The sequence below is a fragment of the Oncorhynchus kisutch genome, linkage group LG17 (genome assembly GCF_002021735.2).
Source record: "Oncorhynchus kisutch isolate 150728-3 linkage group LG17, Okis_V2, whole genome shotgun sequence".
Classification (NCBI taxonomy): Eukaryota; Metazoa; Chordata; class Actinopteri; order Salmoniformes; family Salmonidae; genus Oncorhynchus; species Oncorhynchus kisutch.
The window spans coordinates 59,624,616-59,652,059 of NC_034190.2; the positions used below are offsets into that span (position 1 = coordinate 59,624,616).

Consider the following 27,444-nt stretch of genomic DNA (forward strand, 5'->3'; position numbering starts at 1 on the left):
CTTTGAAATAAGTCTTTGTATTAGCCCTGTGTACCACACAATAATTGCAGTGTACATGTAGATACAATAAATGTTCTTGTGATCACAGTAAAAACTGTGTACTGTACTGGAAAAGAGTTTGTTGAACATTCTGTGCAGCTTTGAAGATTGACCTCTTCAAAGCTATGATGTTTCAGTCACAGAAATCAATCGAAAGCCAGCTTCTTATACTAAGAAATGAACATTTGTGTATCTTCCAGATACCAAGCTAATACTCTGTCTGCAGAAGAAAACTGGGAGCAGTCTCTGGACATCAAGTCTGCAATACACTTCAATATCTAACCAATTATAGCCACTGGTTTAAATGTATGGTCCTATGTCATGTTCCTATAGAAACTTGCCCACAATAACATATTTTTTCTACCCCACCATGGAGACCCAATGCTGGGAGGAGCATCAGAAAGAGTGAGAGTGTATTGGATTTAGGCAGAAAAAAAGAGACACTTGAGGGGGTGTTGCTAATGACCACTCCATTTTCTAGTTGGCAGAGCCTGTGGCATGTCAGGGGTTTAAACTCGGCTGGATGGCTAATCCCATTCAGCAGATGCTAATGTGAAATGAGAATCTAATGACCTTCTGCCATGGCTTCTCAACCCAAGCCTCCAGCTATCTCATAGCAACCCCTCACTCAGCTTCACACACACACACATTCAAATGCACTAAAGCGGAATACATATTTAGACCTATTCTGATGTTTATTTGCTGGTATGTCTGATGTATCGATAGCTGATATCAAATCTCCCTTTATGGGATCAATAGAATTTGCTTTGTGTGCAAATACATCAGAGAAAGAAAAGTTGTTATCTGGATAGCATTACGTTAAAATGCCACATGTTCTATTATTTGTATCAGTTTATTATTCAGTATGGATGTGGCAGAAGCTATTCTATTTCGTCTAAGTGGGTCATTCTGTGGTTGATCTCTTAGGATTGTTAATGTTTCCAGTGAGTAAAATGCAGATTAGGTGTAAAACTGCTCTCCAAAGACACATTTTTCACGTTATTACCAAGCTAAATTTAAATAGTCAACAATAGCCTGTGGCCATTGTGTAAACTACAGACACAGAGTGTGTAGGGTAGGCACTTAGAAATTGATCCTGGCTTGTTTAGTCTTTTTTACGGGCGGAAAATTATTGATTGATCCATATCTTGCATCTGATCTCATTACCCATCTGTTTTCTTGCTTCAATTGCTATTCAATACATTCAGAGAAATCAATTTTACAGTAAGACCTTTCCTATCTTTTAGGTCAAATATCAATGAAAATAAATCCATATCCAAGAAAAATAACATGAATCCAATTGCACACAGTGTTGTTCGGTACAAAAATGAGTGTGAGGGAGAGGGAGGGTGAAGGGTGAAGATTACAACATCAACTCTGGCCTTTGTGAATATGTGTGTTGGCATAGAATGAATAGGGGTTTTGGATGTATATTGCTCTGAGCTGCTGAGGGTTAGAGCCAGAAGGTAAGTAGAGGGATGAAGGGGCGAGAGGGAGTTGGGTTGGATCGGTGTCAAAGTGCTGTAAGACAGGAGGGAGAGAGGGGAAGAGGCTGATTTCAATTAAATACCTGGCAGGACTGGACGCTCAGTAGTTTGACTCTGGTGAAAAGAGGCAAGAGTTCAATAGCTGTAATGAAATCCACATAATGACATTATGACACTTCCAGACCCACAGAAAGTCCACTGGATTACGTCATAGCTACAGAATGTGTAGTGAGTGACAGTGCACCTTTAAAGGTCCAATGCAGCCGTTTTTATCTCAATATCAAATCATTTCTGAGTAACAATTAAGTACCTTACTGTGACTGATTTCAATTAAAATGATCCAAAATAAACAAAAAAAAGCTTCATAGCAAAGAGCAATTTCTCAAACAAGAATTTTGCCAGGACTGGGATTGGTCTGAGTTGGGAGGGGAAAAACTGAAAACGATCTGTTATCGGCAGAGAGGTGTGCAACTCGTTTTCTTATTGGTCTATTAACTAGGCAGGCCAAAACGCAATCCCACCAATACAGGCTGACATTTCCGATGCTATTTTCAAACAGCTCTTACACTAAAAGGACATTATCATAATTTTCAAAACATTATTCCAACCTCATAGTGTGAAAATATATATAAAATACAGGAAAATCACATTATTGACTGCACTGGGCCTTTAAGGATTGTCTCATACAGTGTCTGGGCAACATACAATGTTTTCCTGTCTTAGTGCCTTTGTCAGTTCCCCCCTAGACTTCAAACTGTAATGTAAATGTCACCATCACTGGGTATGTTTATTGATTAATACATTGATATGGGATTAAGCTACAGGCTAGAGGCGAGCGTCAAGTTAACTGAATTATCTCCAGTTCAGTTTGAGAATGCCTATGAGTTGGATTCTCTGGGGCAACGAGCTGGGGTGTAGGAGGTTTGGGAGTGTACAATGATTACAGCAAAGGATGCTGGTAGTGCAGCAGGAACTGTGGTTCAAATGTATTATACTCCCCCTGAAACATATACATACTGTGTTCTTTCTCCCTCCCTTTCTCTCTCACTTTCTCTCTCACTTCCTCTTTAACTTTCTCTCTCGCTCGCGTTCTTTATCTCTCTATCTCACTCACTCACTCACTCACTCATTCTCTCCAATCACAAAGTACGTCTCTTTCTGAAATTGCAGAAGTGGAGGGGGGGGGGGGGGGGTGGCACAGTGAGTGTGCTGCGTGGCAGTGGCTTTGCTGATGCAGCTCCAAGACTTGGGGTGTTGGCTCAAAGAGGGGAAAGGAGACCACAGGCATGCATGATTTGGAATTCAAGAGGAAAGGCCTGTGTATCAGTGAACAACAGCTGCTTACCAAATTGCCACTCAACCCATCACTGATACCAGCCATTACCTACTGTCCATCTACTGTGATGCCCTGAGCATAGGCCATCTTTATTGATCATCGTACATAAGTATGGCCATACACTTCATACTACTATTATCTCTATATGAACAACAATATTTTTTTTCTCTCTAGCCTATTAGTATTACCACATACACTGGTATTCACAATATCACTGTATACTGTAAAATGCTGCTGTGTTTACTGTAGATTATTTTTGGCATCTCATGTTTTGAGTTTTACTCAATATATTGCCACAAGCAATTTCATGTCAATCAAGTAGAAAAATGCATGGAGAACTTTCCCAGATATCTATGCAGCATTTAATGCAAACTGAAAAGTCATTTCCCCCCTGGAATATCCCACCGACTGGAATAATGTAAATACTGCTGTTGGGGCACAGCACAAAAAAAGTGTTGCTTAGCAACCGTTTCAGCTCCATCTCGAAGTTTACTTAATTTTTTTGCAATAAGATAAAAATAACACAATGGAAATTGTACACTCTTGTAAACTGCAGTTATATAATGCACTATGAGAAGCAGCTATATAGTGCTTTTCTGTCTTTTGACTGTGTATCGCCATACTTGATAAGTGTTCTCTCATGTCACATTTTAAGAGTTTGAGATCAGTTGTTTTCCATTACGAACCCAAGCAATCACACACAGTTGAAAGAGAATTAGCACATAAACCGCTGCATAAAAGGCCTAAAAATACATCTTTACAATGAAACAGGACTACTGGCTTGATTTTAACGAGAACCTTCATGAGATACAGGCTCAAACAGTCAAATTTACCAGTTTTCCTTTCCACCTCGCTGTGGTTAAGGGAAGGAGGGGGCTCTTTGTGGTCTGGATCCTCTAAACTACACACATGATTTCACAAACAGCTGCAGTGGCTTATAGGGGCCAGATGTGAGGCTCATGGGACTAAAGCTGCAGAGCTGTGGAAGAAGCAGCCTGGGGACCGGCCTAACCGCCCAGCAGTCAATAGAAAGGGGCATTGTCATGCATGCTGCAACCCTTTTTATGGTGACTTGAGCAAATTAACAGGGAGTAGGCATCAATTTACACATACATTCCTCCTCTGTAATAGTAACATTTTCTGTTTGCCAAGTCTCTCTCTCTCTCTCTGTGTAGTTAGGTTTAGGGTTAGGGGTTAGGGAAAATAAGATTTTGAATGGGAATACAATTTTTGGTCCCCACATGGATAGTAAAACCAACGAGAGTGTGTGTGTGTGTCATGAACATTTCAAACTTTTACAACCTAAAGCCCCTGATGTGAGGGTGGTTATGCCTCACAACAACTAGAATTGCCTGCTTCTTTACACTGGGCTACTACTGTGTTACAAAGATACACATCAGGGGAGCGCTATTTTCAGTTTGATCCTTGGAAATGCAAATGGCAATTAACTTTTTGGGGGGTGTGAAAATAAGATTCAATGATAGGTGAACTCGCAACAGTAACTACAAGCATGGTTTTCTGTGAAATTAAGAAAGCTTCACATCTTGTGATTTTGGCTGAAGGCAAATAGTTTTGAAATTGTGATTACTGCAAAAACAGGACAACAACTATTGGGGACAAGAGGGTGTGTTGTGTTAAAATGGAAATATATACTGTAGGTAGGCTTCTGTACCAGCAGAATATTCTAGTACAGCTGAGCGTTTGGCAAAGACTGACTGGAGTAGAGCTGGGGATGACATGTTGAGTTATTTTATTGATTAAATAACCTGAACATATATTCTCTCAGTGCAATAAAAATTTTGTTCTCTAACCCTGGAGACATTAGACAACTTGCTATGATTGAATAGAGCCCGATGTGTATCTGCCTACAAAAATAACTAATTTGTTTGATTGTTGCATTCCTGTAGCCACTGGGAGGCAGTGGTGGCTTCCAGGGGGTAGAGTGCAGTTCAAGGCAGGCTCTCAGGCTGACTACAGCACAGAGTAATGTTAAAGCATGTGGAATTAACTTTGGCCATTAGATGTTTCCAGCCTCTGAAATTGCCAACATCATTTCTTATTTCAAAGGCTGAGTTTAAAGTATTAATGGTTTCTTAAATAATTCATTCATATTGAGGTTAATGAAGTTTAACTGCAGAAATCATAGGTCCCTCAACATAACAATATATCTGTGTAACACTCAAGAAGTGCCTTTCTCTAATACCCTCTGGCCCCGCTCCAACCCCACGAGAAGACAGGACCCATAGGGGACTACTGCTTCTGAACTGCTCTCTTGCAAAAGTCTGATAATAATGTATGCAATCTAATTAATAAGGGTACTTCCAGGGAGAACCTGACATCATCATAAAGGACAGACACCACCTAGACTATTTTATTCTATCAAATGGTAAATGAATATTACAGAATTGGACTGAGATCATATACAGTACTAAAGAGACCATGTGCCATAGGCCTGTATGTAAAATGCCAATACCGTTCTGGTTTCCATTTCGTATCTGGCATGTTATCATTGTCCCATGATAACACAGACCTGCTTTGTAGACTGATATCAGAATATTCTGTACATTTATGAATCTCTGCTCATTGAATAAGAAAATAACTGTAATTAGATTGATATAATTAGTTACTGTGTGTCCTCAGTGGGAGTCATCTATTCGCAATGACATCTCCAGACATAGCAACCGGAATCCATTGAACTGACTAATACTTTTCTTATATTTAGAAACTTCATTGGTGCAGTGTATTTTTGTAGTTCCCAAGACCAAATAAATGTAAACAAACACATCTGGGAAGAACACCCCACACCAAATATGATTGGAGGGTGGCTCCAGTAAAGATGCTGGGGTCCCTGTGATGAGGGTTGTGTTTTCCTAAGGAAACCATATGGATATTTCATCTGCTCTGGAGGTTCATGGTCCTGCATTTCCCCTGCTCACATCTCCCGGCTTTCAGCAGGGCACCATCCTCCGAAAGCACAGTGTGGTCGAGGAACTGAGGAGGAAGGGCTGTGTTCCTCAAGTGGCTTCAATTAGAGACAGTCACAATTACAGAGGGAGGGAGTACACGTGGCCAAACCTGCCATGCTCACACTCCAACTGGATTACAGGGACAGGGACAGGGAGGCTACCAATGCGAGCCAGGCTACTTGGTCATTCCTAACCCACCCAACCCAAACCAAGGGTTATTTTAGGAACTTTCTGGTTTTTGTATCTGGACTGGTCCAATTCCAATCCCATCAACTCAATGAGTGCGATTCAACCTAGAATACCATACTATCTAATGAAATGTTTTGCATTATATGGTTCCACTTCCCAGGCCTCATAAAGGCCCACATACACTGAGTATACAAAGAATTAAGGACACCTGCTCTTTCCATGACAGACTGACCAGGTCAATCCAGATGAAAGCTGTGATCCTTTATTGATGTCACTAGTTAAATCCATTTCAATCAATGTAGATGAAGGGAAGGAGACAGGTTAAAGAAGGAGACATGGATTGTGTATGTGTGCCATTCAGAGGGTGAATGGGCAAGAAAAAAACATTTCAGTGCCTTTGAACAGGGTATGTTAGTAGCTGACAAGCTCTCTGGTTTGTGTCAAGAACTGCAACGCTGCTGGGTTTTTCACGCTCAACAGTTTCCCATGTCTATCAATAATGGTTCACCACTCAAAGGACATCCAACCAACTTGACACAACTGTGGGAAGCATTGGAGTCAACATGAACCAGCATCCTGTGGAACGCTTTCGATATATTGTAGAATCCACCAACTCAATATTAGGAAGGTGTTCCCAATGTTTGGTATACTCTGTACATTGACAAATAGAAATGCATCCAAATGCTATTTATTTAAACCACAACAAAGAAAAGCAGTTTGTGGAGATACCTAATGTATTTTAGCTGAATTTGTGTTTAGTGCAGTGGGGTATTGCAGGTGTCATTTCTCCTAAACAGGCTATTACTGGCCACATGATTTTAATAAGAGGATTGATTTGCTGCTGACTGGTGGTTAACATCAAACCTCATCACTGGTGAATGACAGACGACATCATTGATAGGTTATGGCTCCCACACATAAGGTGCATATTGCAGAATCAGAATAGCATTGCATTAATTATTTATTATATATTTACGCTGTTCAGGGCAAATGGTACTCTAAAAGAATTGTACAGCGCATTCGGAAAGTATTCAGACCGCTTGACATTTTTCACATTTTACTACGTTACAGTCTTATTCTAAAATGGATTCAATTGTTTTTTCCCCTCATCAAACTACACACAATACCCCATAATGACAAAGCAAAAACTTGTTGCACAATTATACAAATCTAAAACTGAAATATATAATTTACATAAGTATTCAGACCCTTTACTCAGTACTTTGTTGAAGCACCTCTGGCAGCGATTACAGCCTTGAGTCTTCTTGGGATTGACGCTACAAGCTTTGTACACCTGTACTTGGGGAGTTTCTCCCATTCTTCTCTGCATATCCTCTCAAGCTCTGTCAGGTTGGATGGGGAGCGTTGCTGTTCATCACACAGACAGGAATAAGAATATAGAAATATATGGACGAGTAATATCAAAGCAGCATAGAATAAGATACAGTAGAATAGTATAGGATACAGTATATACACACAGTTGAAGTTGGAAGTTTACATACACTTAGGTTGGAGTCATTAAAACTTATTTTTCAACCACTCCACACATTTCTTGTTAACAAACTATAGTTTTGGCAAGTCGGTTAGGACATCTACTTCGTGCATGACACAAGAACGTTTTTCAACAATTATTTACAGACAGATTATTTCACTTATAATTCACTGTATCACAATTCCAGTTGGTCAGAAGTTCACATACACTAAGTTGACTGTGCCTTTAAACAGCTTGGAAAAGTCCAGAAAATGATATCATGGCTTTAGAAGCTTCTGACATCATTTGAGTCAATTGGAGGTATACCTGTGGATTTATATCAAGGCCTACCTTCAAACTCAGTGCCTCTTTGCTTGACATCATGGGAGAATCAAAAGAAATCAGTCAAGACCTCAGAAAAAAAAATTGTAGACCTCTACAAGTCTGGTTCATCCTTGGGAGCAACTTCCAAATGCCTGAAGGTACCACGTTCATCTGTACAAACAACAATATGCAAGTATAAACACCATGGGACCATGCAGCCATCCTACCGCTCAGGAAAGAGACTCGTTCTGTCTCCTAGAGATGAACGTACTTTGGTGCGAAAAGTGCAAATCAATCCCAGAACAGCAAAGGACCTTGTGAAGATGCTGGAAGAAACAGGTACAAAAGGATCTATATCCACAGTAAAAACGAGTCCTATTTCGACATAACCTGAAAGGCCGCTCAGCAAGGAAGAAGCCCCTGCTCCAAAACTGCCATAAAAAAGCCAGACTACGGTTTGCAACTGCACATGGGGAGAAAGATTGTACTTTTTGGAGAAATGTCCTCTGGTCTGATGAAACAAAAATAGAACCGTGCTTTGTCGGTTAAAGCACCTTATACCACCCACCACTGCGACTTGTATGCTCTAGTCGTATGCTCTAGTCAGCTGGCCCTCGCTACATATTCGTCGCCAGACCCACTGGCTCCAGGTCATCTACAAGTCCATGCTAGGTAAAGCGCCGCCTTATCTCAGTTCACTGGTCACGATGGCAACACCCATCCGTAGCACGCGCTCCAGCAGGTGTATCTCACTGATCATCCCTAAAGCCAACACCTCATTTGGCCGCCTTTCGTTCCAGTACTCTGTTGCCTGTGACTGGAACGAATTGCAAAAATCATTGAAGTTGGAGACTTTTATCTCCCTCACCAACTTCAAACATCTGCTATCTGAGCAGCTAACCGATCGCTGCAGCTGTACATAGTCTATTGGTAAATAGCCCACCCATTTTCACCTACCTCATCCCCATACTGTTTTTATTTATTTACTTTTCTGCTCTTTTGCACACCAATATCTCTACCTGTACATGACCACCTGATCATTTATCACCCCAGTGTTAATCTGCAAAATTGTAATTATTCGCCTACCTCCTCATGCCTTTTTGCACACAATGTATATAGACTCTCCTTTTTTTTTCTTTTTTTTTCTACTGTGTTATTGACTTGTTAATTGTTTACTCCATGTGTAACTCTGTGTTGTCTGTTCACACTGCTATGCTTTATCTTGGCCAGGTCGCAGTTGCAAATGAGAACTTGTTCTCAACTAGCCCACCTGGTTAAATAAAGGTGAAATAAAAAAAATAAAAACTGTTTGGCCATAATGACCATCGTTATGTTTGGAGGAAAAAGGGGGAGGCTTGCAAGCCGAAGAACACCATCCCAACCATGAAGCACGGGGGTGGCAGCATCATGTTGTGGGGGTGCTTTGCTGCAGGAGGGACTGGTGTACTTCACAAAATAGATGGCAGCATGAGGAAGGGAAATTACGTAGAAATATTGAAGCAACATCTCAAGACATCAGTCGGGAAGTTAAAGCTTGGTCGCAAATGGGTCTTCCAAATGGACAATGACCCCACGCATACTTCCAAATGGCTTAAGGACAACAAAGTCAAGGTATTGGAGTGGCCATCACAAAGCCCTGACCTCAATCCCATAAAAAATGTGTGGGCAGAACTGAAAAAGCGTGTGTGAGCAAGGAGGCCTACAAACCTGACTCAGTTACAACAGCTCTGTCAGGTGGAATGGGCCAAAATTCACACAACTTATTGTGGGAAGCTTGTGGAAGGCTACCCGAAACGTTTGACCCAAGTTATAAGATTTAAAGAAAGTGCTACCAAATACTAATTGAATGTATGTAAACTTCTGACCCACTGGGAATGTGATGAAAGAAATTAAAGCTGAAATAAATCATTCTCTTGTTACGGTCATCGTTGCATGAAGAAGTGGACCAAAGCGCAGCATGGTAAGTGTTCATGATTTATTAATAGAACACTGAATAACAAAGAGCACGAACAAAACCGAAACAGTTCTGTCTGGTGCAGACACAAAAACAGAAAACAACTACCCACAAAACACAGGTGGGAAAAGGCTACCTAAGTATGGTTCTCAATCAGAGACGACGATAGACAGCTGCCCCTGATTGAGAACCACACCCGGCCAAACACACAGAAATAGAAAACATAGAATGCCCACCCCAACTCACGCCCTGACCAAACCAAAATAGAGACATAAAAAGGATCTCTAAGGTCAGGGCGTGACATCTCTCTACTATTATTCTGACATTTCACATTCTTAAAATAAAGTGGTGATCCTAACTGACCTAAAACAGGGAATTTTTACTAGGATTAAATGTCAGGAATTGTGAAAATTGAGTTTAAATGTTTTTGGCTAAGGTGTATGTAAACTTCCGACTTCAACTGTATGAGATGGGTAACACAAGATATGTAGACATTATTCAAGTGACTAGTATTCCATTTATTTAAGTGGCCAATGATTTCAAGTCTGTAGGCAGGCAGCAGCCTCCCTGTGCTATTGATGGCTGTTTAACAGTCTGATGGCCTTGAGATAGAAGCTGTTTTTCACTCTCTCTGTCCCAGGTTTGATGCACATGTACTGACATCGCCTTCTGGATGGTAGCCAGGTGAACAGGCAGTGGCACGGGTGGTTGTTGTCCTTGATGATCTTTTTGACCTTCCTGTGACATCGGGTGCTGTAGGTGTCCTGGAGGGCTGTTAGTTTGCCCCCGGTGATGTATTGTGCAGACTGCACCACCCTATGGAGAGCCCTGAGGTTGTGGGCGGTGCAGTTGCCATACCAGGCAGTGATACATCCTGACAAGATGCTCTCAATTGTGCATCTGTAAAAGTTTGTGTTTTTTTGTTGTGACAAGCTAAATCTATTCAGCCTCATGAGGTTGAAGAGGCTCTGTTGCGCCTTCGTCACCACACTGCCTGTGTGGGTGGACCATTTCAGTTTGTCCGTGATGTGTACGCCGAGGAACATAAAACTTTCCACCTTCTCCACTGCTGTCCACTCGATGGGGATAGGGGAGTGCTCCCTCTGCTGTTTCCTGAAGTCCACGATCATCTCCTTTGTTTTGTTGACGTTGAGTGAGAGGTTGTTTTCCTGAAACCACACTCCGAGAGCCTCATTGTTGTTGGTATTCAAACCTGCTACTGTTGTGTCGTCTGCAAACTTGATGATTGAGTTGGAGGCATGCATGGCCACGCAGTCATGGGTGGACAGGGAGTACAGGACGGGGCTGAGCACACACCCTTGTGGGGCCTCAGTGTTGAGGATCAGCAAAGTGAAAATATTGTTTCCTTCCATCACCACCTGGGGGCGGCCCGTCAGTACGTCCAGGACCCAATTGCACAGAGCAGGGTTGAGACCCAGGGCCTCAAACTTAATGATGAGCTTGGAGGGTTCTATGGTGTTGAATTCTGAGCTGTAGTCAATGAACATCATTCTTACATAGGTATTCCTCTTGTCCAGATGGGATAGAGCAGTGTGATGGCGATTGCATCGCCTGTGGACCTATTGGGGCGGTAAGCAAATTTAAGTGAGTCTAGGGTGACAAGTAAGGTAGAGGTGACATGATCCTTGACTACTCTAACAAAGCATCCATTGAAGGTTTTAGGTAAACTGTCTGGGAGGTATGAGTATTAGTAGATGAAAGTGCATAATTGCATAATTAAATACATTAATGTCATAAATAGACAAGGTATTGAGTGTCTTAAACAAAGGTGCTGATGGAGCCAGGTAATTACCGGAAATAATCATTGGGTTTATGAAATTGTAAAATACTTTTTTTCTTCTTCATCTGTAATTTAAATATTTAATTTAACAGTTATAAATGTTTATAAACAACACATTGTCCAGTTCCAAGAGATCTGGATAAAAAATATTGATCGGTTACTCTACAGAGTTAAAATGACTGATAATATGAGTTACATTTTCCTTTAGTTGAAGCACAGAAAGTCCCTCAAAGTCATAACCTGGAGACAGTGAGAGAGTTTAGACTAATTTATCTGCAACATATGTATCATTCATTCATGTATCTCGTCGTCATATTGTAGCAAACATCTCCACCCGCCTTGGAAATCCAGCCTTCTCCCTAACATCTGGGACTGGGTTTGGTAGAAAAAGACTAAATTATGGGCAAGCCTGTTCCAAATAGGGTACTGGGATAGATTTAAGCACATGCCAAATGTGATCATATATGATTCTAATACATAGAGACCAAAAGTTTTAAAAAACTGTGTATTGTAATTAAATAGATGTAATAGTTCATAGGTAACTCAGTGTAGCAATCGTATTTGTTCTTATTCGATGGTTTATCGAACAACAGTGAGTTTCAATCCCCTTGTTGAAAGTGGTACGTTCCATAAAGGGATTGCTACCCAAGCCTTTCTCCTCCTGAAGAAAGCGAGACCATTCCTAATGGTTAGAGACTGTCATGCGATTCAAGCAGTGAATTCCCTGCTGGTTTATTTCGAGGATTTTGCACAGAATTAATGAACAAATAATTATAGGCCTATGTGATAACCGCGGGAAAAAGAACTGTACGTGGTTGTGGATGTAACTGTTGCACTTTAAATACAGGTAGGTCCATGAGCCCGTGTTTCATTGCAGATCTCATCTCACGATGCCGATGCTGGTGAGAAAGAGTAACGTTAACATTTGATTCCGAAGCATGTTTTTTTTTTTTTTAAACCATGACGGGGCTTTATATGGCTTGTAGAACACCATGCAGTTTGTATCTTGAATGTGATTATAACATATATATAAGCAATAGTCACTAGGACTGCATGTTTTAGTTTTATCATGCCTTTTGAAAGGATGCGTGCGGGCTTTGCCTGGATGTGTAGCATAGTGTGTGATGCAAGGAGACGCCGCCGTTCCATTCAGAACAAAGGGGGCGTTAAAAACATTATTTATCTGATTGAAAAACAGATCGATTTGCCTTACATTTCATTGAAATTAACATGGCAACACCCTGGTCTTCATACATAGTTCATTTTCTTATTTACAAAACGACACATTAATTATTATCCAACATCTGCAAATATCTGATAACATCATGGGTAGGTTATTTTCCTAGAGAGTTGATTAAACCAAAACACAGTAGGCTATTATATAGGTTGAATGTCAACATTAAGGTTTAATTTGGCAGATTAATGTTATCAAATTGGGAATCTGCGCTTTTTATGTGACTACAATAGTCTTCCAAGCAGGACCTGCCAATTGGATTAACCTGGCTGCCACACGAACAGGGTGTATTCGTCTTCGGGTTGTTTTCACACAGGTTACTACTGCCTGATACATCTGTAACAGCTCCTGTGATATATTGTCACGTGACTTCGCATTTGTTATCAGAAAATGTGGACGCGAATTAGAAACACATTCCCTTCTGTGAATAACTATAAGCTAATAGGCTACCCATTGCCTCAAATGTCCTTCTCAATTAGTAAGACAATGGATTTCTTCACAATGCAATTTCAAATCACGTAGCCTATTTCATCCCTATGAAATATTGACGGTTTTCATAAGGGAGGACACTGCAGACGATACAATGTGTATTTTAACAATTAAAATTATAGCCACTGTTGACGAAAATGATGTTTAAACCATAGGTTATAGGGAGGTTGCAATTAATACAGGGCCAACGCAAGGGCCGCCCAGTTCATGTGCCACAAAATATTTTTAATGTCAGCACAGCATAATAATGCCAGTTTTTATAGGGAGTAAGGTCCAGGCTTAGTTGGCAAGGAGAGTCACAGACATTGGTTATAGCTTCTGTCTGCAAGCCGTTTCTCAGTTTAATATCACCCTCTCCATGGTCTGCTCCTGCTCTGCCATGGAGGTAACACACTTAGCTTTTATCTTTAATGACAACTTTTGTTTTTCTTTTTTCCTGGGCAGGTCATTTCTTTCTCCCTCTTCCCAAAGGTAACAGCCAGGGAATGGCTTTCAAGGAAACACCCTATGTGGTTCCAAATGATAGGCAACAAGTAGAGCAGAAACACATTGAGCAACCTCCAATAGATTGACCTAATAGTTGACCTAATGTGTTATAGCCACAATCAAAATGTGAACACCATGTGCTGAGGCTCATGCTCACATTAAGCTTTATCTTTGACATTCTAATGGGGAAAGTAATGGTACCAATTTCTTAATTGTCTGACAAAAGAGTAAAGGGAACATCCTAATGGGAACACACACTGGTTTTCCATACCACTCTCTGCCTCTGCAGTGTATTAGCCATTCCATACCTTTGTTGTTCCTTAGTTTAGTTCATGGCACTGTGCAATAAGCTGTGCAATACGTTTGTTTCCTTTATGCAAGTGAGGGGTCTTTGGGGATTGGTTTGGGTTCATAATGAACAACATTGGGCCAGTGTCTCAGCCAGGATTCCTGTTCTCATTGCTGCTGTAATAGAGAGAGGATAGAGAGGGAACTACTGACCCTACAGGATGATAAACAGTACTAAAATAACAGAAAGAGGAAACAATCAGGTGACTCTTTGACTTCCTTCGTTTGTCCCCTATGTGCTCCTTTATCCACTGATGTAATGGACTTAATCTCAACAAAACAAGAAACGTCCCTTTTTCAGGACCCTGTCTTTCAAAGATCATTCGTATAAATCCAAATAACTTCACAGATCTTCATTGTAAAGGGTATAAACACTGTTTCTCATGCTTGTTCAATGAACCATAAACAATTAATGAACATGCACCTGTGGAACGGTCGTTAAGACACTAACAGCTTACAGACGGTAGGCAATTAAGGTCACAGTTATGAATCTTAGGACACCAAAAGAAAGATGACCAGGGTCCCTGCTCATCTGCGTGAACGTGCCTTAGGCATGCTGCATGGAGGCATGAGTACTGCAGATGTGGCCAGGGCAAGAAATTGCAACGTCCGTACTGTGAGACGCCAAAGACAGTGCTACAGGGAAACAGGAAGGACAGCTGATCGTCCTCGCAGTGGCAGACCACGTGTAACAACACCTGCACAGGATCGGTACATCCGAACATCACACCTGCGGGACAGGTACAGGATGGCATCAACAGCTGCCCGAGTTACACCAGGAACGCACAATCCCTTCATCAGTGCTCAGACTGTCCGCAATAGGCTGAGAGAGGCTGGACTGAGGGCTTGTAGGCCTGTTGTAAGGCAGTTCCTCACCATACATCACCGGCAACAACATTGCCACAAACCCAACTTCGCTGGACCAGACAGGACTGGCACAAAGTGCTCTTCACTGAAGAGTCGCGGTTTTGTCTCACCAGGGGTGATGGTTGGATTCGCGTTTATCGTCGAAGGAATGAGCGTTACACCGAGGCCTGTACTCTGGAGCTGAATCGATTTGGAGGTGGAGGGTCCGTCATGGTCTGGGGCGGTGTGTCACAGCATCATCGGACTGAGCTTGTTGTCATTGCAGGCAATCTCAAAATAAATGTATGCTGTATTCGTCCCAATACATATACATTTTTATGGAAAAAATATGACTTGATTATAAAAGGAAAGATCTTGGTGGTCCTATTCAATCCAACATTTAAGTATTTTAGCAGACGCACTTATCCAGAGCAATTAGGGTTAAGCGCCTTGCTCAAGGGCATATTGACCGATTTGTAACCTAGTCGGTTTGGGGATTGGAAACAGTGACCTTTCGGTTACTGACCCAACACTCTTAACCACGAGGCTACCTTCCACCCTGCAGTAGTTTACTGTACGAAGTAAGAGGCCAACGGACCCCTATGTGAACTTTTAAAAATTGAGTAGGGGTGAGTGCTTTTGAAATGAACCTCTCAAATAGATTCTTGGTATTGGTCATCTGTAGCCATGAGTGTACAGCATCTTTAATTTAGCAAATAGAGCTTTTTTTTTTATCAAGCTCTGTTGACCCTCATTAGAGAAGTATGAGTGAAGAGAGAGTGGTGTTTTCAGAGTCCTTGATTAAGTGAAATGGTGTTTGCACTGATTGCTTCTTTGAGTTCACGTTTCACAGACACTCCACAGACTCTTTCCATTCCTAACCATTCATCTAAAAACATGGCCCCCTCCCATGTCCTCCTATAAAGGATATTGAGCTTGATGGCAGGCAGCAGCAGCCAGTCAGTATTTAAGGATGATTCTGATGTTCTCATCCCCTCCATCCTTCATCTTATCCAACTACACTAGTAGATAGACGTTCAGGTAAATAATGGTATAATGGAGAAAGAGTGGAGTTGGGCTGTCTTGAGCTTTGGAATTGCACTACACATAACCTGAACTTGCTTGTTAATTTTTATTACGTATCAGAATAGTGCAATATTGGGTGCGATCTGTTCTTATAATGTCTTAGATGTCATGTCCTGAACAAAGCCATCGGTAGGTATTGAGTAATAGCCTAGTGAATCTATAGCTTATTACACATCGCATCACAAACCCATAGGATATGTTCCACACTAGTAAGTCTTCAACTAAACCTAATCACTGTCAAATGAGCTTACTCTCGGGTGGTTAATAGTTACACACACACACGCACACACACACACACACACACTCTATCTCTCTCTCTCTCTGTCTTTCTCTCTCTCTCTCGCTGGTCTTATTTCCCGCTGAGGTTTCATATGTTATTTACAGTTGTTATTTAAGTCAATCATTGGAGTCTGCTTTTCAATTCAGCCGTAGCACCATCCCTGCTTTAGAATTCTGAGATTCCAGGTCCTGATTTTCTGCTAGGGCATTCAGCTTTAAATGGCACCAGTGTTCCTCTCTCTTCTGTGGTAATGAAATCATTGTGACTGCTGCTCAATAGTATTCCACAAGTCAGAAAATGTACTACAATACTGCATTGTATTACAATGGACAATGATTGGGGGTTTTGCGCTGAATTTAAAGGCAGCAAGTGGCCTCACCTATTCTGTTTCAGAACTTCGTGAGTGCTTTGTTGAGTCACAGACGTGTAAGGGAAGGGTGCATCCACTATCTTCAGAATTGCTCTTTTGCAGTAGATTTTTCCTATCTGCCCCTGAGCATTTTTTGCAGCGGATAGATATTTTGTATTCATTGAAACATTCTACCATTTGTTATGAAACTTAAAACACTCAGGGGCAGATTTTTAAAATAGTGGCTGCTAATGAGAAAGTGTTGCACTGATCTTCGCAGGGGGAATGATTCTATCCATTCTCTGTATTCATGAAGCATAGTCATTGTCATGAGGGTATGTATGGGTGGATGAAAGAGAAAAAAACATGGGAAAATCTCACTTTTCACACGAGACTATCACTTGGAGAGGTCTTGCAATGTCATTATTATCCATGCGTATCCATTTAGGCCTGTGAGCACAAATAAATCATTTCTCACAATGAAGGTAATCAGTTTTGATAGAAGTGCTATTTTGGGGTGCATCTATTTGCGAAACAAAGGATTTGAAATCCCCAACTGTTGTCGAATGTGACATAAAATGCATTAAAGGAGAGTAGGTAATGCTAGTAAGACACAATTATTTTCTGGAAAAACACTATTACATGGATGATTGGATTTGTGATGAGTTCCTGTTTTTTCATGCCCTCTCTGTAACTACTTCATGATGACTCATAATCAGTGAGGTCAGAGACATGTCTTCAAAGATGTTTACACTCACAGCAACCTAACAAAGCTACTGTTATTATTGTGAGTTAACGTCAATATCAAAACTCACCAAACACTGTGGACACACTAAATGAGCTGACGACAGAGTATCGTGCACATCTCACCCAGAGAACAAAGTAGTGGTTAGTAAGAGCTAGAGGTGCTGTCTGTGTGCTGCTAATACCTGAAACCCCAAACTGCTGAAATGTGTCAGATGGCTAAAGGCCCATTCTTCCTGTGTTTCAGGAACTTCCTATCCCAGTCCTAGATCATTATCCCAGCACTAGAGCATTTTCCTGTTGTCGGCTACTAATATATCGCAGCACAGACATCTTGGTGTAATTTACCCCTGTACATTTGTGTATCTTCTGTTGTCGTCACGTTCTCTTTTCTTAGTAGCGATACTTTCTAATTAACAAATGTGCTCTGGATTAGTGTTGGTGATGGCTGTAAAAGTTTATTAGCAATCCATTGAGTGAAGGGAGCGGGAGTGACAATCCCTGGCACCAGCAGAAGCCCTAGGATCAATACACTCCCCCAAACCTCCCTCACACACACAACTGTCTCAGTGGCTGACTCGCACATTTAGTCATTAATACCTCAAAATGGACTACAGTGAGGAGTTCACCAACTCCTTGAATGTGCTTTTTCTCACGCAAATTAATTTTTGGAGTGCATGAAGCCCATTAAACTTTGAAGAGTGGACGCTATTTACTTGTGCATACAATCCATTGCCTGTTGTAATGTGCTTGTTTTTTTATTGTTCAGGCCTCATTTGTAAAATAGACTTTCGTCTCAATATGACTTTCCTGTTGAAATTAAGGTAATATCCTTTATCCTATCCTATCCTAACCAACATTTCTTTTTCATTTCAGACATGAACCACTGAAGCTGAGACGGACAAGGACTGCAATAAGCTCACGTGACGAGCTCTATTCTCCCATCACCAAAAGATCTCAATCATGACACCCAAATGGCTGGTTATTTTCCTTTTTCTACAATCTGGGACCGAAAATGCATTCCCTATGGCCCCGACCAAGCTTCCCCCTGAGACAGGCACCTACAGGGTCACAGACACAAGCCTCACTCATCTCACAGTGCATAGTCGGACGGGAGAGGTCTATGTGGGAGCAGTGAACCGGGTCTATAAGCTGTCTGCCAACCTAACAGAGCTGCGTTCACACATGACTGGCCCCGTGGATGACAACGCCAAATGTTACCCCCCTCCCAGCGTCCGAGCTTGTGCACATAAACTGGAGTCCTCTGACAACGTCAACAAGTTGCTGCTGGTTGATTACGCTGGCAACCGCCTGGTAGCATGTGGAAGCATCTGGCAGGGTGTGTGTCAGTTCCTGCGGCTGGAGGACCTCTTCAAGCTGGGAGAGCCCCACCACCGCAAGGAGCATTACCTCTCTGGAGCCAGGGAGGCTGACGGCATGGCAGGAGTGGTGGTTGACAGAACAGAAGGGAAGTGGAAAAATGAGAAGAAGGGGGCTAGCCGGCTGTTTATCGGGGCAGCCATCGATGGCAAGTCAGAGTATTTCCCTACCCTGTCCAGCCGTAAACTGGTCGCTGATGAAGAGAGTGTTAACATGTTCAGTCTGGTCTACCAGGACGAGTTTGTGTCCTCACAAATCAAGATACCCTCTGACACTCTGTCCCTCTACCCGGCGTTTGACATTTACTACGTGTATGGATTCTCCAGCCGTACTTACATCTATTTCCTGACATTGCAGCTGGACACACAGCTCACCCAGATGGATGCCACCGGTGAAAAGTTTTTCACCTCCAAGATAGTGCGGATGTGTTCTAATGACACCGAGTTCTACTCTTACGTGGAGTTCCCCCTGGGTTGCACCAAGGATGGGGTGGAGTACCGGCTGGTCCAGTCTGCATACAAGCACCGTCCAGGTCGGATGCTGGCCCAGGCCTTGGGGCTGTCTGAGGACGAGGATGTGCTGTTTGTGGTGTTCTCCCAGGGCCAGAAGAACCGGGCCAACCCGCCTCGGGAAACGGTCCTGTGTCTCTTTACCCTGCATCAGATCAACCTGGCCATGAGGGAGAGGATCAAGTCGTGCTACCGTGGGGAAGGCAAGCTGTCCCTGCCCTGGCTGCTCAACAAGGAGCTACCCTGCATCAACACGGTGAGTCATCACCATTTCTTTTTAGTAATTCCACTTCAAATGAAGTACTTCTATCCAGCCTCAGGCCCTAGCCCCAAAGGCAATATTCTGCTGGGTTTACTTGCATATTTCATCCATACCTCATTAACTTAAATAGCCCAAATGCCCTATGAATATATTGAAACATTTAAAGCCAGGCACCAGAGGTTTTGCATCTACTTATACATTTTGAGATTTTGGGTTGTTTTGGTACTTTAATATGAGTACTATATGAGTTCAAAAAGTAAATGTCAAAATGTCAAAAACTTAATGTAAATGTATATTTTATTTAGTTGATCATACTACCGACATTAACATTTCATTAATTTTAAGCACTTTTAAATGGACATACATCCATCATTTCAAGAGCTCTTTACATTGAATCACACATACTTGTGAAGCCCATTTAATAGAGAATGTTAGAAACGGGAGTATATACAGTACTAACTTACTTTTAAGAGATAGTGATTGGGTCAAAATAGGCGTTTGGCGATTGGTAGGCTAAATTCAGTGTACTTGCCTTTAACTGCCATTTCCCGAAAGTTAGACTCTTCCCACACGCCAACAGATTTTTCTCAGCTTCAGAAGCATCTACATTCACCGAAGTTTTGTGGTTATCCTTACATATATTCTCCAGTCTTACTCAGAGGGAATTGATAACATTTTCTTGAAACAATTTGCCAGAAATGCATTTTACATACGTCTTTAGTATTTTAGCTAGAAAGAATAAAAAAGGACATATCAATAATTTGGGCTAAGTAAGTCCTGTCCTGGAGATGACTTAACCAAAATATTAAGGCTGTCTTTATCCCGTGTCCCCAAAAATGTATTTGTGTTAAATGCAAATATGCTCAAATGTGATGAGATATCACCTCATTTGCATATTTTATGCAATATTTCAGAATTGTAATAAGGGGAGAAAAAAAAATCTGATAGTTTCATTCTGAACAGAACCATCTTTTCTTTTTTCCCCCAATGTTCTGACCAGCAAAATAAAGTTTTGAACCGGTTTCGAACCAAAACAAAGTCACGGTTTGGATCGTTCCTTTCTGTTCCTTTTTAAACCTTTATTTATTTTACATTTAGCTTGACATTCAATTATTTCTAGGGATGTACAATATATCGGTGAACATATCGGAATCGGCCGATATTAGCTAAAAATGCCAACATCTAGTCTAGTTTAACGGCAATGTGAAAAACCGATGTCAAAGCTGACGTGCATACCTATATAATGTACGTACATGACTTAATGACGCCACTTCAAATTTTGCGCTACACGTGCAACACAGCATTCCTAAGCTAGCCCACAATTTCTGCGGTGTGGCTCGAGCAGTCAACAAGTCGAGCAGTCACTTGAAAGAGTAAGAACATTTCAGCGAGACAACTCGAATCCATTAACTCCAAGATAATGTAATTCATTGCCCTTGACAATCAACCGTTCTCTGTCGTGGGTGATGTTGGCTTTCGCGACTGGTCAAGCACTGGTACACACTAACGTTACCAAGTGCGCTATTGTTCAGATGTTGCCCTACCGGAGTTACACAGGAGTGGCGTCACGAACGATATGTTTACAATGCCACGTTGGTAATAAAGCATTATTTTGTCGACCGCAACTTCTGGGGTAGCTAGCTAGCTTTAGCTTGGTACCTAGATAGCACCAATACAACCAGCCTGAGAACAATGACCAGTAGAAACTGCAGTCATTTTCACTTGATTTAGGAATCCTTGTGAGTAAGTATTAGCTAGGTAGCCACTTGTCGTTTGCCTATTGAAATTGAACTTCAGTTCATGAAAATAAATAGCTAGCCAGTTACTTAACCCTGTTGCCCAAAGCTAACCTAATAAGCAGCTAGCTAGCTTCATCTGGCTAGTGAAGCTCGACCTAACTGGGTTATGTGTTGTGAAGCTAGCCACAATAAGGATTAGACCACAATTGTGGAATTTGCTGTTTGCTTTCAAAATAAAAGTACCTCTTTGAGTGATGCAGAAGGATACAATTGGTGGAATCATGCCATATTTAGACTAGATAATATTAAACAAGGTTGGAATGTGAAGCAATGACATAGGGTATCATTCTAATCGGTGACACATACAGAACACAATTGTGAAGAGTTTACGCAAATATTAGCATTGTAGCTCTTATCGCGGGACTGTGACTGTGAAATCACCTCCCCATTCAGCCTATTGTGTGTATTGACATTCATATTGCACTGTACAGCTTTACATAAGGATTGTGGATCAATAAAATGGGGTAACAGTCTACTTAATACCCAATATATATATATATATATATATTTCTTTATATCCAGTTCAGTTATCAGACTCCAAAACATCCCCACAGTATTGTTTTTCCCTGGGAATAGTGTTGAATACACATAGGTTGACAATAAATGTGTCTCAATTCACCGGTGTTTCAGAGTCCCGCAATAAGAGCTACTAATTTTCTCTGGGTGTCACTGGTAACCCATGTCATTGATCCACATTCCATAGATAAGGCTGTACAGTGAAATAAGTATGCCCCAAACACAATTCTAAAGTATAACACATCCAGTGTGATTTCAACAGATTTTTGTCAACTTAACAAATAACTGTCTTTTGTTGATTTTATATAACAACATTCCAACCTCGTTTATCACGATCTATTAAATTATGGCATAATTCTTCTATTTGTATTCATTTGCATCACTGTCAATGACATACTTTTATTTTGTAGGCTAACCGCAAAGTCCCCTATTGTGGCTAATCCTTATTGTGGCTAGCTCCACATAGATGGGTCCGACCACCATGAATCAAATAAGAACTGTCTTATAAATTAGGGTTATTTTAGATGATGACACCTAGCTATATAGTTAGCAAGCTAACTATAGATACTGAAACAGATTATGTTGTTTTGTTATGTTTTGGGGGAAGAACTGTCACGATCGTTATAAGGAGTGGACCAAGATGCCGCATGATATGTTTCCATCCTTTTATTTTCAAAGAACAAAAACAATAAAGCGAAAAAAACTAAACGTGAAGCTCAAAGTAGTGCTCGCAGGCAACTATACCTAGACAATATCCCACAAAGCACAATGGGGAAATGGCTAAACCACCCTAGTCACTATCACGCCACAACCAACATAGAGAATAAACAGCTCTCTATGGTCAAGGCGTGACAGTACCCCCCCCCCAAAAAAAGTGCAGACTAAGACAGCAAAACCTGACTCAATAGGGGAGGGAACCCCTGTTGGGGAGGGAACCCCTGTTGACTCAACTGGGAACCCCTGTTGGGGGCTCTGGACTGCATACCGTCACTGGAGGCTCTGGACTGCCGACCGTCGCAGGAAGCTCTGGACCGCAGACCGTCGCTGGAGGCTCTGGACCGCAGACTGTCGCTGAAGACTCTGGACCGCAGACTGTCGCTAGAGGCTCTGGTTCCGGACCGTTGACCGTCTCTGGTGGTTCCGGACCATGGACCGTCTCAGGAGGTTCCGGACCGCGGAACGTCTCAGGAGGTTCCGGACTATGGACCGTCGTTGGAGGTTCCGGACTGTGAAACGTCTCAGGAGGTTCCAGGCTGAGCCGGCACAACCCGCCCTGGACAGATACCCACTTTAGCACGACAAGTGCGAGGAGTTGGCACAGAACGCACCTGGGCTGTGAATGCGCACTGGAGACACAGTGCGTATCACCGCAAAACATGGTGCCTGACCGGTCACACGCTCCCCACGGTGAGTACAGGGAGTTGGCTCTGGTTCAAAACCTGGCTCCGCCAACCAACCCGTGTGCCCCCCCCCCATTTTTGGGGGGGGGAGGCGATTGAAGGCGATCCTTTCCGGTCAGGATCTTCTCCCACGTCCAGGATCCCTTACCATCCAAGATATCCTCCCATGTCCAGGATGTCTGCTCCTCCTGGCCACGCTGCTTGTTTCTTTTTGGCAAGGACAATATTGGATATCGCTTTCGGCCAAAAATGTCATATCGGTGCATCACAAATTATTTCACCAGTCAGCGTGGCTAGATCAGCTTGCTGTGGACCTGATAAGCAATTCAATCTGTATAGGAAAGTCGTGAAAAGCTAATTGTATTTTGCCGTAACAGCATGGTTAATCAGAATGAAAGACAAACACACACCAGTCAGAGTGTAGGACGCAAGATGCAGCTGACATTTTGAGGGAGAGGCGAGAGGATGGAGGAAGCTTGCCTTAAAGTGCTGGGCATCTTGTTATGACATGCATTATCTGAAATAGGCCTAAATAATTATACATACGGAGAAGCAGCTTCTATGGAGGAACTTTTATTGTCTTTAAACTTCCAAGTTGGTTTGACTTTGGACTAGAGGTCGACCAATTATTCAGAATGGCCGATTAATTAGGGCCAATTTCAGGTTTTCATAACAATTGGAAATCGGTCATTTTGGACGCCGATTTTGCCTATTTTTTTTTACATTTATTTTTTATACATCTTTATTTAATGTTTATTTAACTAGGCAAGTAAGTTAATTAAGAACACATTCTTATTTTCAATGACGGCCTAGGAACGGTGGGTTAACTGCCTTGTCAGCTCAGGGATTCAATCTTGCAACCTTACGGTTAACTAGTCCAACGCTCTAACCACCTGCCTCACGAGGAGACCGCCTGTTACGCGAATGCAGTAAGAAGCCAAGGTAAGTTGCTAGCTAGCATTAAACTTAATCAATCATAATCACTAGTTATAACTACACATGGTTGATGATATTACTAGTTTATCTAGCGTGTCCTGCATTGAATATAATCGATGCAGTGCGCATTCGCGAAAATGCGCACGTTGCTCCAACGTGTACCTAACCATAAACATCAAATGCCTTTCTTAAAATCAATACACAGAAGTATATATTTTTAAACCTGCATATTTAGCTAGAAGAAATCCAGGCTTGCAGGCAATATTAACCAGGTGAAATTGTGTCACTTCTCTTGCATTCATTGCACGCAGAGTCAGGGTATATGCAACAGTTTGGGCCGCCTGGCTCATTGCGAACTAATTTGCCAGAATTTTACGTAATTATGACATAACATTGAAAGTTGTGCAATGTAACAAGAATTTTTAGACTGATGGATGCCACCCGGTAGATAAAATACGGAACGGATAAACGTCTTGTTTTCGAGATGATAGTTTCTGGATTCGACCATATTAATGACCTAAGGCTCGCATTTCTGTGTGTTATTATGTTATAATTAAGTCTATGATTTGATAGAGCAGTCTGACTGAGCGATGGTAGGCACCAGCAGGCTCATAAGCATTCATTCAAACAGCACTTCCGTGCGTTTTGCCAGCAGCTCTGCTGTTTATAACTTCAAGCCTATCAACTCCCGAGATTAGGCTGGTGTAACGATGTGATGTAAAATGGCTAGCTAGTTAGCAGGGTGCGCGCTAATAGCGTTTCAAACGTCACTCGCTCCGAGACTTGGAGTAGTTGTTCCCCTTGCTCTGCATGGGTAATGCTGCTTCGAGGGTGGCTGTTGTCGTTGTGTTCCTGGTTCGAGCCCAGGTAGGAGCGAGGAGAGGTACGGAAGCTATACTGTTACACTGGCAATACTAAAGTGCCTATAAGAACATCCAATAGTCAAAGGTATATGAAATACAAATGGTATAGAGAGAAATAGTCCTATAATTCCTATAATAACTACAACCTAAAATGTCTTATCTGGGAATATTGAAGACTCGTGTTAAAAGGAACATCCAGCTTTCATATGATCTCATGTTCTGAGCAAGGAACTGAAACGTTAGCTTTCTTACATAGCACATATTGCACTTTTACTTTCTTCTCCAACACTTTGTTTTTGCATTATTTAAACCAAATTGAACATGTTTCATTATTTATTTGAGGCTAAATTGATTCTATTGATGTATTATATTAAGTTAAAATAAGGTTTTCTTGTAATTGTTGTAATTGTCATTATTACAAATAAATGTAAAAAATCGGACGATTAATCGGTATCGGCTTTTTATGTCCTCCAATAATCAGTATCGGTATTGGCGTTGAAAAATCACCTCTACTTTGGACCAGAACATATGTTAGCTAACTAGCTAGCTAGCTAACAAGATTGTGTGTGTAGAGCATCACTATAATAAAAAAACATTTTTTAAACCTTTATTTAACTGGGCAAGTCAGTTAAGAACAAATTCTTATTTTCAATGACGGCCTAGGAACAGTGGGTGTAACTGCCTTGTTCAGGGGCAGCATGACAGATTTTTAACTTGTCCGCTTTTTTGGGTAAATATATATATCCATACACGCATGCACACATATACACATATATACATATACATACCTATATAGACATACATACTTTTTAAAAGAATATACCTTTATTATTATTCCCCGCAAACCCTTCCGCCGATCCCCCAATTGGAGTAAACTAATAAACACTTCGGCTTTTACCTTCAATTTATACATCTTATACACATTTTACATACACAGCCTATTTTACAATAGTTTTTTTCTATTTCTGATGTCCATCTAGTTTGATTTCTATTTGTATCTGTGCTATTTCACAAAATTCTGAACATATATACATTTTACAGATCCTGTATGTATTACATGTTTTATCTTGCTATTAGTCCCACCCTTCAGCTCCATTCAACCTCTCCCATCTATCTTTCAACATCATCCATTTTGGATTTCTATTTGCCATATATTTTTCAACTGTGCTGTGATGCTTCACAAACTAATTGAACCTTTCTATTCTCATAGCTTCTACAGATTGTAAATTAAAAATAAACATTTTTGCTAAAATAATTATTATATTATTGATTGATTGACTATGGCTTTTCAAATTACCCAGTTTTGCTATCTGCAGCGTTAGTTCTAGGCAAATGTTGCAATTCTTCAGCCATTCCTGGACCTGTGACCAAAAACGAGCTACATATGGATGATACCAAAATAAATGATCTAATGACTCTGCCTCCTCACAGCAGAATCTGCAGAGCTGGGAAGATTGTATCCCCCATATATATAACATTCTATTAGTTGCAAGAATTTTGTATAGTAATTTAAATTGAAACATTAGAAGTTTTGCATACGGCGTTGTTTGTGTATCAATTCATAAACCATGTGCCATGGAATGGGTACATCGAAAATCTTCCCAACTATTTAGCAATTTAAATGGCACAGCTGTCAGTTTTTTTGTCCTTAAATGAAATTGGTATATGTTTTTATTTATCACACTTTTCTTTAGTGCTGCAATTAATTGGTTGTAATTTTGGGTAGAGCAGACATTTCCATATGTCTGTGTTAGCTGCATGTGTGATATAACTCCACCAATCCTATTTATGATATCATTCACAAAAATTATACCTTTTTTAAACATTTCTTCGAAATACTTTTTTCTTTAATCAATTAGTATATTTGAATTTAACCACAATATTTGTTCTATTATTTGTTCTGTCTTTTCAGGTGGATTAAACTGAAATTGCAACCAACTTTCTAAGGATTGTTTAAAAAATAAAGATATTTTGGAGATTATTTCCTTTTCCAACAATCGAAAGTGGGCCGGTGTAATCTGAATAAAGGGAAGAAGGCCCTTCTTGAACATAGGATGAGACATTCGTACCAATTTACTAGAGAACCCGTTTGGATTTAAGTATAACTTTTGTATGACTGATGCCTTTAGTGAGACGTCTAATGCTTTAATATTTAATCACAAATTCATATTCGTTATATAAATAGGCCTTTTAATTTTATCTGGCTTGCCGTTCCAAATAAAATGTAATATTTTATGTTCATATAATTTAAAAAGCAGGGCACTAGGTGTAGGCAAAACCATAAGCAAATAGGTCAACTGTGATATGACTAAAGATTTAATCAGGGTGATTTTTCCACAAATAGACAGGC

At 41.1% G+C, this 27,444-nt stretch overlaps 1 protein-coding gene across 1 annotated transcript in view; it reads left to right on the top strand.

Moving 5' to 3' along the window:
- The first annotated feature begins 12,252 nt into the window (after positions 1–12,252).
- LOC109907012 (plexin A3) overlaps positions 12,253–27,444 on the top strand; it is a 125,147-nt gene continuing 109,955 nt past the window's right edge. Inside the window, exons 1-2 of the mRNA XM_020504815.2 lie at positions 12,253–12,414; positions 18,306–19,574. Coding sequence (XP_020360404.2) covers positions 18,393–19,574 — 1,182 coding nt within the window. The 5' untranslated portion in view covers positions 12,253–12,414; positions 18,306–18,392. The remainder of the gene's footprint in view (positions 12,415–18,305; positions 19,575–27,444) is intronic.